Consider the following 19,323-nt stretch of genomic DNA (forward strand, 5'->3'; position numbering starts at 1 on the left):
CTTTGAGGTCCACTCTTCGTGAGTGTGTAACAATAGCGAGGTCCACTGTTGAATAGGTACGCAAGTGTGTACACACACACACACACACACACACACACACACACACACACACACACATGGATTTATAGACATTCACAGTTTGTTTGGCAGGAACAAGTCCTTCTCTAAAGTCATTGCTGACGTCTTTAACACACCCAAATGCTCCAGACCAGCCAACACTAAACAATCTCTGCTTTAACAGAGGTTACTGATGTTCAGTTAAATTCATTTGATCAGCAGCATCTGGATGCAACTAACTTGTGTAATACTTGGCTACACCTAATTAAAGTTTTCATTTTGAATTGTGTATACCCAGTACTCGAGTTGAGGGGGGATGAGGGGGGATGGCATCCCCCCTGAAATAAAAACGGTCCAAATCATCCCCCTGTAAAACTACCATCCCTCCTTTCCATCCCTTATGTCATTTCATCAATGAATGTGGTTTTACTGCTATTTCAACATTTAGAGTCATCACCAGAAAAAATAACACCAGAAAAATAACTTATTTGACAATTTTTACTTGTTTCAAATCAATTTTCATTTGAAATAAATAGGAAAAATCTGCCAGTTGGACAAGATTTATTTTCTCAGTACAAGCAATAAAATCTTGTTCCACATGCAGATTTTTCAATCGAAAATCTATTTGAAACAGGTGAAAATTGTTGGTTTTTCCAGTGATAAGTCTTGTTTTAAGTGTAATGCCCAGTGGATATTTAAAGCTTATAGAAGGCTGCATTTAACTGCTGCTATGTCATTCTTGCAGTATTTCTGCAGGTGTTTTGGTCAGTGCTATTATTTGTAATATATTATATTAATTGTAATCAGCACAAATTATCTGTCCCCATATGATAAAATCCACCATCCCCCCTGATTTTTTTTTACAACTCGAATACTGTGTATATCATGCAGAATCATACCTTCATTTTCACGCTGCAAGTATTTCATCTCAACCTTCAGTCCAGCCAACACGCCGCTCATCTCTCTCAGCACTGCATGGATATCCTGCGTACACGTTTGTTGTTGGCCAGAGACATTTCCTGCTTCTCCTCCTGTCGACACAGTTTGTCTTAAATTTTCTCCAATTTCATTGTCAGACTCGCATCTTGCTTGAATCTGAGCTGCAGAGAGAGAGCAGATCAGCAGCAGCAATGGAAGATACATGGTTATCAGTGTTGTCAGAGTGTGTAAACCCGTCCTTAAATAGTATTTAATTCTGTAATTAATCAACCACAATAGATCAATCATTACCTGATCCTAGTTCCTTTACCATGAAATGGGGCAGATGATAAGAATTGTCAGTTTGGACTTGTTGTAAATTCTGTTGAAACAAAATTAAATGAAGTCATAAATGTCTACAGTATCTTGTCTTCTTTTCAAAGTTGGAATATTTGCTGCTTCTTTATCTTGAGCAATAAAATGATTAAGTTTCGCCATCGTGTGTCCCTGTTTCCTTCTCCTGGCTTTTATTTCTCCAATCCCCCTGTCTGATTGTTTTCTGAAATCAGGACAGGCAATTGGGGCAAAGCAAGAACCACTACAAGATGGTGGAAAATAGTGTATTTTTAATTTCTAACCTTTCTAATCGTGTTGACGATTCAAAGTGGTTTTACACTGCATGTCACATTCACCCATTCAGAAACACATTTATATAGCTCTTTCTTAATTTATAAGCAGTACTCGAGTTGTAAAAAAAAAAAATCGGGGGGATGGTGGATTTTATCATATGGGGACAGATAATTTGTGCTGATTACAAATAAAATAATATATTACAAATAATAGCAGTGACCAAAACACCGGCAGAAATACTGCAGGAAATGACATAGCAGCAGTTAAATGCAGCCTTCTGTAAGCTTTAAATATCCACTGGGCTTACATCAAATACATCAAAACACAACAATAAAAAACACTTTTCTGAACTTATCAATATGACTCTGTCCTTCACAGGATAAGTAAAATGGATTGCTGCAAAAACTCAAAATGGTATTCAAATTGTTGTGACCAAAATTGTGAATATCTGCTTTTTTGCACTGTTCTTCTTTCCTTTGCACTATTTTTTTTCTTTTTATCTCCACTGCAATGTATATACTGTTTATATTTTTGTAATTATATATATCTTTTACTTTTTTACCTTTTTACCCCCCCTTTTTACACGTGAGTTTCCCCATTGAGGGAGTAATAAAGGACTATCTTATCTTATCTTTACTGAGCCCCTAAAGGGACACAGATTTTAATTTTTTTTAATATATATATATAATGAGTTTTAGGCGCACGCGTAAAACCTTTAAGTGAGCACGTAAAGTTGTTTACATGAGCACGTAAAACGTTTATGCACTTACTAAAAAGCTTCACGCGCTTTCGCAAAAATTATAAGTGAGCGCCTAAAAGTTGTTCTACGTGAGCGCGTAAAAACAAGTACATGGGAGTTACTCATTATAAAAAAAAAGAAATCTGTGTCCCTTTAGGGGCTCGGTATATCTTATCTTATCTTTACCAAACGTTTCATTTAAAAAGAAATCTTGCTGCGTGGATTGTTGACTCACCTATTGGCATACTACAAGGATGTATTTTTTCCCCTTCAAATCAGCCACGGACCTGTTACTGAATATTTTTTTAGGTGGTGTGATGAGTCATGGCTTCAAAGTGTGAGTTATAATTCTATGCAACTCCGCACACAGCCTTCGTATACTGAATGGAGAGTTTTGTCATGATGTTTTCCACCCATATTCCATCTTGGGAACGCATTGCCATGTTGGAAGGACACAATATCTATTGCCATGGTTATTGTGACAGCGACACAGTGACAAAGAGGAAACAGCTTATTTGTTTGATTTTCACAGTGAGGACCAGTTTCTTCACAAAAAATCAAGAAGAAAAATTTCTCCTCAAAAGTCTCATGAGCTGACTTTCTTCTTCCTTACAACCTCCAACTGAGGTAAAATGGGCAGTAAAAACCATATAAATCACAGAAAAAATATTAAGTCATGGCGAATATAGAGAAGCAGAATAAAACAAAAAACTCAATTAAAAATTAAAGCTGCAAGCAGCGATGAACGGGCCCTCGCACGTGCAATTTTCACCAATAAAGGTCAAGGACTAGAAAAGTAAGTCCGATGACACCACCCACGACTCTTTATGTCAAACCATTCAAAAGTTATAGCAGAAAAAAGGGACTATCAAATATAAACCAATCAGAAGAAGGGACGGGGCTAATTTGCACCAATTATGGTCAAGGACTCAAAACCGAGTCCGATGACACCCTACACGACTCTTTATGTGAAACCATTCAAAAGTTATGGCAGAAAGTAGGAACTATCAAATATGGACCAATCAGATGAAGGGGGGGGGGGGGGTGTGCTTTTTGGCGTCTAGCATCGCCACGGTAACGGTTTTGACTGAGAAACGTAATGCACATTGTCACAGGATGGAGACGCACATTTTGATGTATAACACACCTGGGTGCACGTTACGGTTCGGGCCGTACTGCCGAAGGAATGACATAAATTTCGCCAAAATTACATGATTAATTCAAGATGGCCGACTTCCTGTTCAGTTTCGGCCATGGCACCAAGAGACTTTTATTTAAGTTGTGACATGATACAGGTGTGTACCGATTTTCGTGCATGTACGTCAAACCGTATTGTGGGGCTTGAGGCACAAAGTTTTCTAGGGGGTGCTGTTGAGCCATTAGGCGACACCCATTAATGCAAACCATTAAATATCAAAGTTTTCGCCAGGCCTGGCTTGGTGCAAAATTTGGTGACTTTTGGGGCACGTTTAGGGGGAAAAAAGGCCCTCATTTCGTCAGAAGGATAAAAATTCCTACAGATACAATAGGGCCTTCGCACTGTAAGTGCTCGGGCCCTAAAAATTTCTTTAAAAGTTGTAGGAAGTCGTGTTGGACTTCTCTCCATCAACACCTGACCTTAACTGCACTGAACATTCACAAGAGCCTTAAAGAATGAGTGAGCCAAACGGTCATCACATCAAAACAAGTTCTCTGGACCTTATCCAGATCAGGCTGAGGCAACAGGAGTTTTCAGAAAGAGGGCAAACACGTGCAGTGCGTGTAACGTGAGAGGATGTGAAAGCCTGTCGGTGTGTAAAACACTGACAGTATGATAAAGAAGTCGGTTGTTTTAAATTAGGTCAGCGGCTGTACAAGTAGTGTTGGACGACCATAAAGTATATAGATAAAGTAACAAAGTAATAAAGAAAAATTCTGTGTGTGCTTCCTCAATAAACCTTCAATAGTTTCATGTCCCCTCACTGATTTTCTGACATTTAAAAACAAAGACGAGTGCTAATTTACAAAGAGATATGTCAAAGAAGTGCTGCTTTCACTGTACTTGTAATTGAATAAACATCTGTAAAAACACTAAACTTTAAAACTTGTAAAAACACAGACAAGTAAACCTTTACTCCTTTCAAATTTGTGAAAAATCCAATGAGTACAGATAAAACCTTGTTCATGCATTGAGTAATATAATAGATCATCATCACTTCTCAGCAGCAAACACAAAACAAGTTTGAAAAAGTTCAAAACTAAAATCACATCAAAACTGCAATATTATTGAAAAAATGCCATCTTCTGATTTTATGTTTCAAATATATTTATTGGGAAACCACAAATTTAACAGAGGAATTAACAATCAACAGTTATGTTTCCTTTATTTTTTTTAACAGAAGGTGAGAAAAGTAATCCCTGACAGAAAGGGACAGATGACAAAAAATGAATAGCAAGTAAACAAGCACCGTCCTGCATCAACAAAGCAGATGAAACAAAAATGGACAGGACAAAAAAACAAAACAAAAAAGGCAACATTGCGTACCCTGCCAACAATAATTCCTAATCTGAAGATATCTGAAAAACTGATTCTTCTGTAAATTAAACCTTTCTTGGGGTTGCTGGAAAGAGGCAAAGGTCCCCTCTATGTATAGGTTACCAACAATACAAATCCCCAATCGTTTCCAGGTGGAAAAGGCCTCGTCCAAAGCTGATGGTGTGAAAGAGGGGTTTGCAGTTATAGGCAACAGAAATGAAACTCCCTTAAGATTAAAATGATTCCTTAGTTGTTTCCAAATCTTAGTTAAAGCGAAAATTACAGGGTTATGTTTAAAACAAGATCTATTGACTGGGACAGGAGATAGTACAACAGCTCTAAGAGAATGAGTTAAACAGTCTTCTCGTTCCATCTCTAGCCCATCATAGGGTATCGGGTTGTCGTCTAACCAATATACCATAGAGCGTATTCCAATGGCCCAGTAATATAAAATAAAATTAGGCAGTGCTAGACCCCCATTAGTTTTGTGTTTACAAAGATGATTCTTCTTTATTCTATGAGACTTGTAATTCCATACAAAGGGGAGAATGATTGAGTCCAATTTAATGAAAAAAGATTTGGCAAGGTAAATCGGTAGGTTTTGAAAAAGATAAAGTAGCTGAGGGAGAAAAATCATCTTAATAGCATTCACTCTGCCCAGCAGAGAAATGGGGAGTGTTTTCCAAAATTGTATATTGTTTTCTAATTTATTTAACAGGGTGGGAAAATTGGCCTTGTAAAGATCATTATACTTCTTGGTAACTACTATCCCCAAATAAGTTAGACTGTCTAATGCTATTCTGAGAGGAAACTGTTAGAGCCAATCTTGATCTGTTACATGTACTGGTAGTAGCTCGCTTTTGTCCCAGTTAATTTTGTACCCTGAGAAACTACCAAACAGTTGAAATGTTTTCAAAATCGAGGGAATTGTAATCCTAGGCTGCATGACAAATAACAAAATGTCGTCCGCGTACAGCGATATTTTATTCTTAGTGTATTCTGTATTGTAACCATGTATATCTGGATGCAAACGGACAGTCTCGGCCAGCGGTTCTATGGCTAGCGCTAACAGTAGAGGGCTAAGTGGGCAGCCCTGCCTCGTGCCCCTACCTAGCCGGAAAGGATCAGAAAGAGTTTTGTTAGTAAGAATTCTGGCCCGGGGGCTATTGTATAAGAGCTTAGTCCAGGACACAAATTTATCACCACAGTTGAACTTCTGCAAGACCGAAATTAAGTATACGCATTCGACCCGGTCGAAAGCTTTTTCGGCGTCCAAACTGAGAATAATAAGGTCCTTTTGGGGAAGCCTGGGAGAAGGCATGATATTTAAAAGACGTCTGAAGTTATGGAAAGTATTTTTTTGTGGGATAAACCCAGTTTGGTCAGGGTGAATCAGCTTGCACATGAATACATTAAGTCTTCTGGCCAATGTCTTGGCTAGAATTTTTTGATCGGAGTTTAATAACGAGATTGGCCTATAAGAACTTACTTCTTCCAAATCTTTCCCCTTTTTGGGAAGGAGGGTGATAGTGGCTTCGGTCAGCGTCTGGGGCAGTATTCCATCCCTATACGATTGGATGTACATTTTGCACAGATAAGGAACTAGCAATCCCCCAAACCTCTTATAAATCTAATTGCCGAGTCCATCAGGGCCGGGGCTTTTACCGTTTTTCATTGAACCAATGGTTGCTAATAGCTCTTTACATGTAATGTCTGCTCCTAAGGTATCGCGGTCCGCTTGACTCAGTGACGGGAGATTACATTTATCCAGAAATTTCTGCATTGTTTCTCCCACAGAGTTAACCTCAGAAGTGTATAGTGTTTCATAAAACTGTCTAAATCTATCATTAATATCCTTGGGAGATGTAAGGACATTTCCTGAACCAGACTTAATTTTGTGGATAGTCCTGTCGTTCTCAAGTTTTCGTAGTTGTCTCGCCAGTAATTTGTGTGGCTTATCGCCAAATTCAAAATATCGCTGTTTTGTAAAAATAAAGGCTCTGCAAATCCTATCTGATAGTATCTTGTTAAGTTTAAATTTAAGAGTCGATATTTTAGTACGTTTTTCTAATGAGGGGCGCAGAGCATTCTCCATATCAAGTTTACGGATTTCCTCCTCAAGTTCTAGTTGTTTTGCCTTATTACGCTTCTTGAGAGAGGATTGAAAATAAATAATGTGCCTTCTCAGATAAGCCTTAAAGGCTTCCCATAACAGTGTAGGAGATGTATTTTCATTATCGTTAGTTTAAAAAAATAACTTAATGTTTGATTCCAGATATTCACAGAACTTCTTATCCGTGATGAGTTGAGGATTGAATCTCCAATTTCTCTGGGCAGGCATGTTCTCACCGAGCTGTAATGAAAATGATATTGGGCTGTGATCGGAAATAATAATATTGTGGTATTTTGCATTGTAGGAAAATGGCATTAGTTTACCATCAACCAAGAAAAATTCTATTCTGGTATAGCTATTATGTACTTTAGAATGAAAGGAATAGTCTCTACCAGTAGCATTAGAAATCTTCTGATTTTAAATGTCTGTCTATAGCTTTCTAAAGCTCCGTCTATATCAGAGGTTTTCAACTGGTTTTGTCCCAGGGACCACCAATTATAACCAAGAAGAAACTTGGGGACCACTGCTTTTGTTTTATTTAGCACCTTGCTTTTAAATAAGAGTATGGACCTATATAGTCTTTTCTGCATTTATTTGCATCAGTGTATATTTTTATTTGCACCTTTTGCTATAAAAAAAAACAGTCAGTGAAAAATGAACAATAGGAAGCCAAGACGGCTTATAATATTACAAAGTTCACTCTCACTCATTTGACATAATTTGGATTGGTAAATTATTCACACAAATGAATAGTAAATGGAAAATAAATTGAGTCTAAAGGATAAATATATATTTTTTAAATTATTATTGTTTTCCATTTACAATTTCATGGACCACCTGCAATACCGCCACGGACCACCAGATGGCCACGGACCACCAATTGACAATCCCTGGTCTATATCAAATGATGTACTGCTCGTGATCTTACACCAATCGGCTTTAAAAAGGTTACTGAAATCTTCCAATAGAGTTAACTTTTTCAGAACGATTTCAGCAGAAGTGAGTTTGGATGCACAGATTCTTTTCAAAATAAATACAACATGTCCAAAATTCATTTCTAAATTAACTATTGATGGTTATCCTGTAGCAGGAAACTGTATGAAGGTAGATTTTGTCATGGAGTGGTTGGATGAGGACCCAGATGCAGGAGAGCAAGAGGCAGGAGTTCAGCAAAAAGGGTTTATTTAAAAAAAAGGCAAGAACCAAAAACGCTGCGGAGCAAGATTAACAAAAAACACTAGAGCAAAAACTGAAAACTTGGCAGGACACATGGAGGAAGGAAACAGGGCGGAACCACCCGGAGCAAGGGAAAGACAAGACCAGATATACACAAGGGGGTAACGAGACACAGGTGTGAACAATCAGGGCAGATGAAAGACAGGCGGGGCAAAACAGAAACACAAACTGGGGGAAATGTCAACCACTGACAGATTTGTGTCTTTAATATTCAATCGAAATAATGTTGCTTCATTCAAAAAAAATATGTTCCATAATAAAAACAGTCACTTCAATTAAAAAAGCCAGGCCTGGCTTGCGTGCAAAATGGTGACTTTCGGGGCACATTTAGGGGGGCAAAAGGCCCTCATTTTGTCGGAAGAATAAAAAAAAACGAAGAAAAATTCCTACAGATACAATAGGGCCTTTGCAATGTTAGTGGTCGGGCCCTAACTAGAAAATTTCAGGAAATCTTGATATGGGCATGCACTACTGCCCATTCGTCCCCTCTTGCTGCTTTTGTTTGCAGTGGTACCGGTTGTGTTTAAGGTTGTTCTGGTTGTGTTGGAGGTGGTTTTGGCCATGTTTGGGGTTATTAATAATGGCCAATAAACACAACCAAGACCTGGATGCACGTTCCGGTTCGGGCCACATTAAAGGAGCTTGAGGCCGGATTGTGGCAGGATTTATGAAAAAAATCCGTATACATTTTAAGTTTTCTAGTAATAATGTCAGATGAAGCGTTCCAAACCCAAAAGAATGAGCCCTCTAGTGTATCTCTCCTTTGCCTTGAACAGGCTGTTGCTGCAAAATGTGCTGCAATTCGGTCCCGAATTTCCCGCGCTGGGCTGCGGATGTGACGTCACATGACGCTGCATGCACGTTCTCCCCGTTCTCCCGTGCCGGCTTCACTGTTGGCTGTAGTACCCCCAGCGGCCGTCGTGGTGAAGGGTGGCGCTAGAGAGTCTCATTTCTTAAAGGAGCCTCAAGCTCCTTTAACGGATGATTTATTCATATTCTCCCCGATGAAAATGCATAGGTTTTGTTGCCATGGTAACAAGCCCCATAGGATAGAATGGGACAATTTGGCTTCAATATCTCAAAAGTTGTAAACAACAGCCTAATGAAACCTCAGTATGTTGTAGTTGACAGCAACTCAAGCCTTTTAACGTTGGATTGATGTATCTGCGTTATTGTGTTGCCGAGCAACAAGCGATGGAATTTCCTTTTAAATTGAAACCGAAATAATTAGCATGATGAGGTTGTAAGGTCCTTTAGTGCCACGCGGTCCGAGTGTTAAATTTAAACGATTTCTCTATGATAAAGTTCGGCCGAGCAATAAGCGTCCAAACTTTCATCTTTTTTTTCCCTTTTTGGCATCTAGCATTGCCACGGTAACACTTTTGACTGAGAAAAGTAATGCCCATCGAGGCACGATGGAGACGCATCCAACGATGTATGCCATGCATGGGTGCACATTGCGGTTCGGGCCGTATTAACGGACGAAAAAAACATGTGGCTTAATAAGAAAAGGGAAACCTTTTCTGTATACTATTATATCGCCTTCATTTTCATGTTTTTCCTTGTCTTTTCGGGCGTGTTTTATTTTTGGGGTCATGCTGTACACTTGCTGGTGCGCAGTGGGACTTTTGCGACTTTAGCTTGTTAGCAAAATGCTAGCAACATTGCCCTTTGGGCCATTCTGGACGATTGCAATATGGTCTTGCCACTACTTGGCATGCCCATAATAATAGATGTCACCACGTTGAATGACACGTTCATCTTTACACATGTTACTTGTTTCATATCCAATTCTCATGAATTCCAAAGTAAACAAGTAGCTAAACTTTTCACTTTGAAAAAATTTGTATTATTGTTATATATTTGAGTTTTTATTTCACTATGACAAAAGTATAGTTTTGTTATAATTTTGCTTTAGGGACAACAATGAAATAGAAATAAAACAATCCAGATTTGACTGAAGGGTAAATAAACTTAAAGCTTTAATTTGAAACAAGAATGTTGACATTTGAACATATTAAGTCAGTCGATTAAAAAGAACCTCATTGATCGTAGCTGGTCAGTTTCCCTCTTTAATTTCCCCTAAACAAAATCTAAAAGTCTATATTTAAACCACATCTTGATGTACATCAAGCACATGTATGTAACAGCTCAGAAGCCACATGATTTTATTCGGTACACCAGGTATATGTAAGTGGACACTGTGAACACTGGCATGTTAGTGGGTTCTGAAGCTGATCTGGATACAGGAAGGGTATCTAACATTGACTACGTTTACATGCAGTCAAAATTCAGGTAATTGCTAATATTCCGGTTACTGAAACATTCAGAATATTCCGTTTACATGGTAATTAATCATTCGGGATATCCCGATCAAACCAACGGCGCCTGGAGAACGTGATGACGCAATTCCCGTCATTTCCGCTTCCTATATCCAAATTCAAAACAAATGCTGCTTCGCGCAACTTTTCGCTCACCTTCTTTTGAATCTCGCTATCCCGGTACTTCCTACCGTCTACAAATGGCAACATTTTCATATCCTTCATTACATTTATGAAGTGATTAGTTTCCTCCTCACTCCAAAAGTGTGGTGTGGTCTTGCATTTCTCCGTGTTTATAAGAACTTCCTGGACTCAAAAGACCAAGATTCCTTGTGAACAGAACATGTGCAGAAAACAAATTCATGTTCCGTTTGATGGGGATATTCCGTTTGGCGTTTACATGACCGAATATTCGGGTTTTAAAAGGAGTAACCCAGGGGTCATATTCGGGCTTTTAAAAACCAGAATATGAGCAAATTCGGGTTATTCAAAGGGGTTATTGGTGTTTACATGGCCGTGCAAAACCGGGTTATTGCCAATATTCGGGTTTTAAAAGGGTTATTGATGCATGGAAACGCAGTCACTGTGAGATAGAACAATCAACAAGCCTTGGTAACCTCTAACATGTTCCTATAAACATCTCCACTTCTCTAAATCAATATCATAGGAACATCTTCCTAGAACATTCCATCACTGTATGTTATAGTGTACAGTTATGGAGAAATTTATGAAATTGAAAATCACACTTTTTCTGATAGTAAGATTATGTGTTTGGGTCAAAATATTTAGTGACTATACTGATTTCTCGTACAGAACTATATGACGTTCACTGAGTGAAAAGGAAAATAAGAAACTGTTACTGTTCACATGATGAAAAGTAGATTACCACTGAAGGTGTTGTGGTGATTCTGATTGTCATAAATCCTTGTGTTTGGCGACTGGCGCAAAAACACAACATCTCCAACTTCTAATAGCAAAGTGACACCATTAGCTGAATTAGCATACCCTGAACTCTGATGTTCATAAGCCGCAAAAACACGGTCTCCATTCTTGAACAGCATAGCAGCAGTAGCATGTGAAGAATGTCCAGGTCCACCAATGTAGAACTCAAAGTGGTAGGCTCCTCTCACCGGTGCTGTGAAAAACCCTGTAAAGCATTTACATTTATTTATTTTTAAGTCCATTATAAAGATCAATAATTAACAGCCAGCTTTATATTAACCAAACCCAATCCCACAACAACATATGTGATTTGCACAAAAACTGACTACAGTTACGTTCAGATTGCAAATCACATCTGTTATTTAAGCAGGGCAGTATCTCATCCTCCTGACTCGTTATTTACATTTCATATTGCAAGTGTTCAGAGCTAATTTGTTGGTCCTTGCTGATATTTTCTAATCGTCATGGTTACGTATACACATAGGTACGGTGGCCGAGACCCGCCATTGCTGAAAATAAAAGTAACGCTGCAAAAAGAAACAAACGCAGCTGCAAATAAAAGAAACGCTGCAAATAAAATGAAAAAACGACGCAAATAAAAAAGCCACAACGGAAGTGAATTACCGGGAACTATTTTTGCCGATGCACCGGTGTTGCACATTAAAAATTAAACGTAGCGACGTTGAACACTAACCTTTTCAAGTTTTTTCTCGTTCGTTGTTGTTCTTATTCCTCGCTCTTCTTATTTCTTCCTTTTTACTTACGTCCTCTTCTTCTCCTCTTACATAAAAAACACCGGTGCATCAGCAAAAATAGTCCCCGGTAATTCACTTCCGTTGTGGCTTTTTTATTTGCGTCGTTTTTGTTTTTATTTGCAGCGAGGTTTCTTTATTTTGCAGTGTTTGTTTTATTTGCAGCGTTCATTTTATTTGCAAAGCGTCTATTTTATTTGCAGCTGCGTTTCTTTTTATTTGCAGCGTTTCTTTAATTTTCAGCAATGGCGGGTCTCGGCCACCGTACATAGGGTCTCATTTACGCAATTTTCAAAAATCTTCTATTTGCATAGAAATCACCTCTTTCCTGAACACTCACTCTGGATTAACAAATACTGCATAAAATTAACTGAGAATGAATTTTAAAAGTTTAAATTCATAGCTCAGTGGGCTGTGCAGGCACCATGTAGAGAGACTACTGCCCTTGTTCCTGGCCATTTGCTCTTTACTGTATGTCTTCCTCCTTATCTCTACTCATTTTCTGTCTGCTTACTTCATTGCAAATACTTAATTTTGCTTTTTATAGTAGGATAGGGAAAAGAGAGGGACCATAAATGTATTGAAAAGCCGGGAAAGAGGTGACTAACACGATTAGTGACACGTCATCTGTTACAGACATTGAAAATAAAACATTTATGATGATATGTTAGTTAATAACTAATTATTTTTAATATCATTAGGGGCCTGTCTGGGCCCCATCTGTAGGGGCCCAGACAGGCCCTCAATCATGGGTATGTGAACAGTTTAAGTCCCAACTCATCCTGAAATTTCATAAATGAGGCATATAGTAAGGATGTAGACAAAAGAAATGGCTTTACCTCCGTCACACATGGTTATGTGCAGCAGTGGTGGAAACTCTCCAAGTTACAAGTTATTGCTAGTGACTAAGGTAGGGTTGCTAGCCGTTCCGTAAAATACGGAATTGTCCTTTATTTGAGAAAAAAAATTTGGTATTGAACTAATACGGGACGCAATTTGTCCCGTATTTTCATTAACGCCCCATACACACGTCTGTCACACACACATCAACGCTAAATTTAACAATAATTAACAAAATAAAACACAGGAAACATTAAGGCCAGTAAAATGTTTGGGAATTAAAAGTTGCGTTCCGTATTGAACCAATGCTCTTATTTATTGATGTCATAATATACAGGTGAAGGTCGGAAAATTGTAATATATTGCAAAATGTAATTCGTAGTAAATTTAACTAAAGGTGAAACAAATATATTATTTCCCCACTACATTCAAAGTGAGATATTTCAAGCCTTTATTTGTTATGATTTTGGTGATTATGGCTCACAGTTTATGAAAACCCCAAATAAAAAATTAATTAGAGAATATTTTATGAAATCAGTAAACAATTCCATCATCAAATTTATAACAAATAAAGGTTTAAGATATCTTGCTTTGCATGTAAGACTAGGTAATATATTAGTTTCACCTTTTAAATTGAATTATTGAAATAAATTAACTTTTACACCATATTCTACTTGAATTATTAAAATAAATTAACTTTTACACCATATTCTAGTTGAATTATTGAAATAAGTTCAATTTTACACCATATTCTAGTTGAATTATTGAAATAAATTAATTTTTACACCATATTCTAGTTGAATTATTGAAATAAATTAACTTTTACACCATATTCTTCACCTGTAGGCTATATTATACATCTTGGCTGATGTGGACAAACATGGATATTTCAGTTGCTAGAATGGTTGGCTGTCTGTACAGTCATGCAAATTCAATGCTATTAAAGCACTTTAAACTTTAAATCAAAGCATTTTGTTTTTTCATATAAAATAAACACATTTCTATGCAGTTTAGAATTTTTGGGCCTTTTTTTTAGCTCCTGCGCTGCTGAAATCGCGGCGTCCCTTATTTCTATTTCTATATATTCTCTACAGACTAGGAATCTATCCAGGCACAGGTTTCAAAATGGAAGAACTGAATCGATATTTCTCAACCCTGAATTCCCCAAACTGTTCCTTGGAGCTGAGAATCCCCTCAGGTCCTTCTCTCTCCTCAGTTTCTACCAACAACTGTTTGACGCTTTGGGTACTCTGCTTAGTTTACTCTGCAGCTTTATTGTGACAAGTAGTGGAGAGGTCAGATTGTCACAGATGACACAAACGGAGCTTCTGTTCCCTGACTTAGGCCCTGTCCCAATCCCCCCACTACCCCTCGTTTTCATCCCTACCCCTAAATTTTCGCGTGTTCCCGTGAGGGTAGTGGTGTCCCAATTCCTCTTTTCAGTAGTGGCTTAAACGAGGGGTAGTGGTTATGAATCTGTCCCTACGGATCGAGGGTTTTCAGATGCACCCTAGCTGATCTAGCACCAGAAAAATTTCCCAGAATGCTTTTCGTCGTCATTTGCGGACTGAATAAAAAAAAAAACATGGCGGACATTTCTTATTTTTTAGTGAATAAAATCAATATTTTGAGTTAGTTTCTGCATAAAAATATGTTTTGATTACATTTCTAGTGGGAAATATATATTTTACTTTCATAATATTCACTCAGTGAATGTACATATTCACTCGCTTGCCCGTTGTTGCAAAGTCTTTTTCAAACCTCGCCAGAATAAAGGCTGATTTATGGTTCCGCGTTACACCAACACAGAGCCTACGGCCTAGGTTACGCAGCAACGTGCGCCGTACCCTATGCCGTAGGCTCTGCGTCAATTTAACGCGGAACCATAAATCAGCTCCCGAGCCGGTTTTGATCCCGAAATTTTCGGAGCAAATTTCTTAACAGGCGTAGCTACAACTGTTAGATTTCATCTATTAAACCAACATTTATTTTCCTAAATTATTTATTTCAGCCAGCGGTAATTCTCCACAGAGCTGCAGGTTTCTCCCTGGGACGACAGGGTTGACCCGGCCGTGAGCTGCTGCTGCTCCGAGTCGGCGGCTCTTCTCCGAAAACATCGGATCAAATATCTTAACAGGCGTTATTTGGATAAACTGAGCCCAGGTTGGGGATCTTAACGGATACTTTTACGCCTGAAAAAATATTAAAACTTAAAGGAGCTTGAGGCCGGATTGTGGCAAGATTTATGAAAAAAATCTGTATACATTTTAAGTTTTCTAGTAATAATGTCAAATGAAGCGTTCCAAACCCAAAAGAGTGAGCCCTCTAGTGTATCTCTCCTTTGCCTTGAACAGGCTGTGTGCTGCAAAATGTGCTGCAATTCGGTCCCGAATTTCCTGCGCTGTCCGGCGGATGTGACGTCACATGACGCTGCATGTGCGTTCTCCCCGTTCTCCCGTGCCGGCTTCACTGTTGGCTGCAGTACCCCCAACGGCCGTCGTGGTGAAGGGTGGCGCTAGAGAGTCTCATTTCTTAAAAGGAGCCTCAAGCTCCTTTAATAAAGGGGAATATTAACAGCGCTACAGCTGAAATTAAAACAGCTTTTAGCTCTGGGCTGCCTGATATGGTGTGACATATGTGCAAACGTAACTACGCAGTCGCTTAAGTACCCGAACGTAAACCACACATTGACGTAGCACGCAAAATTTAGGGGTGGTGCTGCAAAGTAGGGGTAGGGGGAGTATTGGGACAGGGCCCTGGGAAAATTACAAGTGCCCTAAAATCTGTGGCTTCTTTTTTAGGGGTAGTGGTAGAAAGTAGGGGGGTATTGGGATTGGCCCTAATTTACCAGAGACCACAACTCTACGAGCCACTCCACAAAATGTTTATTTCCTCAACTCCTAGTTGTGGTCATGTGGGTTAGATTTAAAAGATACATGATTTGCGTCAGAAAAAATAGAAATGATTTCGGTTTGGCATTAAGGGATCAGGGATGAGTGATCCCTTAATGTGATGTGAATAGTAGAGATAAGTCACAACCAAACCACTAGATTTGGAGCTGTGAACATATCTACTGCACATTTTTTCATGAGATTATACAAGCCAAAATAATTAAATCAACAAGTTATTGTAAAAATATGTGATTTTGATGCATAACTATGATTACCTGTGTTTGGGTTATAGGCATTTCCAACATTTGTAACAACCTTTCTGAAGATCAGGTTCGTGTATGCGTTAAATGGTCCAAGAGTTTCATGGCCAGAAGCGAACAAAGACGCTGAGAAAGCCACTCGTTTCACTGAGAGAGAAAAACACAAGTGTTAGATTACAGTGAACGATGTACAAGTTGTATCAATACTGATCTAATTTTGGAAATCACAAACCTTCTCCTTCTCTTGTCAGAGCATTCACATGGTTTTCTGTTGTGTTTGCTCTGGATTTAATTGTCAGAAGTTCAGCTGCCTGTTCTGCCAGTTTAGCCGCCTGTTCTGCCAGTTTAGCCGCCTGTTCTGCCAGCTTAGCTGCCTGCTCTAAAACATCAAAAACAACATCAGAATTAACAGTTTGACAAAGTCACAGCAAAATGCTGGAAGGATCACATGTTGGAGGATGGAATGAATCTTGGATTCTGGACTCTAGACTTTAAACTGTTTACACAGAAGATGTAGTGGAAAATCCTTGTCCCCCTTTTATTGCATAAAAACAATTAGTACCAACCACAGGGGAATCAACCATTCGAATGGACAACTCTAAAATCTTTCATGGAGTCCTCCTTATATACTCTCAAAGGGCCTGGGGGCAACACCCCTCAGTTTTATTTATTATCATGATTACAACCCATATTCTTCCATTGTTTCCCTCACGTATATTTTATCGGAGGAAAAAGAAACAACCTTTCAGTTTTTAAAACTTTAACCACCCTCCCCTGCACCTTTTATCAACAACAGGTGTCTTTTCCCAGAATCTCGTGTCTTTCCTGAGAATCTTGATAAATTTGTGCACACAAGGGGAGGATCCCCCGAGTGACACTTGTTATTACAAATTTTGGTGTAAATTGCTCAAAAAAGGGCAATCTCTAGAGACCTGTTGTGATAAATGACGCCCTCTATACCCAGAAAAAGGGGAGATAATTTTGCACACCGAAAGCAGAGCTCCTCGCTCAGGAGGCCGCGTGTGCTCTCTTCCAATCTGAGCCCCAAGACAGGCAGGTTTTTACAGCATACAACATTCCTTTGCATTGAGCAGAGTTTACGGTCACCAAAGCTTTATGAAACAACAATGATTATATAAAACTGTTAATCTTTTCTACTAGGTACAGATAGAGAGAGAGACACACACTAGAGGGCTGCATTGGGATTGGGTCCCGCGACCCAACGCAAATCTTGCGGGAGCGGGCGGTTTGAACTCTCCTGCGGGCGGGAGCGGGCGGCCAAAAAAAAAACAATGCGGGATTGGGATGTAGTCTAGTGACAAGGTGGAAATCAATGACGTGGAAAATAAACCTCAAAGAAGGTCTTTACAAAACAAAGACAAAGCAAGGCAAGTCAGATATTTGGAAAAACTGCATTTAGTGTCTGTGGAGCATCTTGGAAGAGAGACGCAGGATTGGGACCGCAGTCGGTCAGCAGCATTCTCTTCCTCCACAGCAATGTAATGGCCACGTGATTCATTTGTTAAATTAATTCACTTCATTCGTTAACTTTGTTTATTTTATGTTATTTATTAGTGTTATTTGAGCCACTCACAGCCTCGTTGTTATAACCGCAATCACATAATTCATCAAATAGGTGCGCGAAAGGCAAAAAGCATGCGATGATGACAATGATGAATTTGCATCTAACTTTCTATCAGGTGACCTATGAACTGTCATTTATCCATCAAGCTTCACAATGATCATGTTAACATTAAATCAGATAGATTTGTGTAGGACATTTCTCTTGCGGGACGGGAGAAGACACTAAATCAATGCATCTCCATTATTGTGCGGGCGTGAATTTTCAGAGTTTTGCGGATGTGGATGTAAACACTGCGGGAGCGGACGTGAGTGTAACACACACGTTGCGGGTAAGAAATTCAGCGGGGGCGGGCGGGAGCGGGATGAAGAAAACAGTCCCGCGCAGGGCTCTAACACACACACACTGAGACAGAGAGGGAGAGAGAGACACACGGCCAGCTTTCATGTCGCTACACAGCGTCTTTCAAGGCCAAAGTTAGCACAGATCAGCAGAGTTAGAAACTTTTCGAAGTTAGACTTTAGCATTTAGCAAAAGATATAAATCTTTCTACTAGAAAGAGTTGAAAGTCTGGATCTCAAGTTTTGTGACTGCAAAACATAACAGGAACTTGACCTTTCACCTCTGTGCATCACAATTGCTATGAGGTGTTTGAGCAAATGCTGCGTTTGGTTTTCACACATAGAACTGTGCTTTCTGGTCAAGCATGTCCACTTCGGTAGAATGAAGGACTACAAACTGCTTGGAAATTGATACATAAACAATCACACAACTCATGAACATTTAAGAGTCTGGTAATGACAAAGAATAGTATTTGCACTCCTTATTGAAACAAAATCTAGGCCTGGTCACAGACAGGAGTAGATTTAATTTGTACAATTGAAATGTTGAAAGTTGAAGCATGTATATTTTGGGATGTGACAGGTGTGCTACTAAGGATTTTGGGCGTCATTAAAAAAAAATTATCTTTACAGGGCCCCCAACACAATGGTTACATTTTTTGATGCTATTTTACATACAATTATGTATTTTAATGGTAGTTTTAACCATTACCATATTTGTGACTACTAAATATACAGCACATACCTTGATTGAGTTGATTCAGGAGTTGATTCAGCTCCGTATTTTGAGACTCCAGTTGATAAATCTTAGCTGAAACACACACACACACACACACACACACACACACACACACACACACACACACACACACACACACACACACACACACACACACACAATTGATTCTGTCCTTCAAAACGATACACACAGCTGTCATGTATCTCTTACAGAGTATTATTCATTTAACTTATTTCTTCTTTTCATACATTTTGGAGTTTAAATGTTGCTCCATGAGGGAACCTGTGTCATTGTGTTTTCTGTAATATGCATTAACAAATATATTGAAATCCTGTTTTTGTAGATTGAGCACACAATTATATTGAAACACTGAAAATTTGAAACTTAAGACATCCAATAAAGCTGAGCCTTTAATCTTTTGTCACAAAACCAATAAATCATGTTTCA

At 38.8% G+C, this 19,323-nt stretch overlaps 1 protein-coding gene across 1 annotated transcript; it reads right to left on the reverse strand.

Moving 5' to 3' along the window:
• Nucleotides 1–11,119: 11,119 nt before the first annotated feature.
• On the reverse strand, nt 11,120–18,243 carry LOC133425101 (complement C1q-like protein 4). The gene is made up of 4 exons (XM_061715780.1): nt 18,231–18,243; nt 16,447–16,593; nt 16,230–16,361; nt 11,120–11,676 (listed from the first exon to the last, which is right to left on the reverse strand). Exons 1-4 carry the CDS (start codon nt 18,241–18,243, stop codon nt 11,393–11,395), a joined length of 576 nt encoding a protein of 191 aa, XP_061571764.1. The 3' UTR covers nt 11,120–11,392.
• Nucleotides 18,244–19,323: the final 1,080 nt, after the last annotated feature.

Source organism: Cololabis saira, chromosome 24, assembly GCF_033807715.1.
Source record: "Cololabis saira isolate AMF1-May2022 chromosome 24, fColSai1.1, whole genome shotgun sequence".
NCBI lineage: Eukaryota > Metazoa > Chordata > Actinopteri > Beloniformes > Belonidae > Cololabis > Cololabis saira.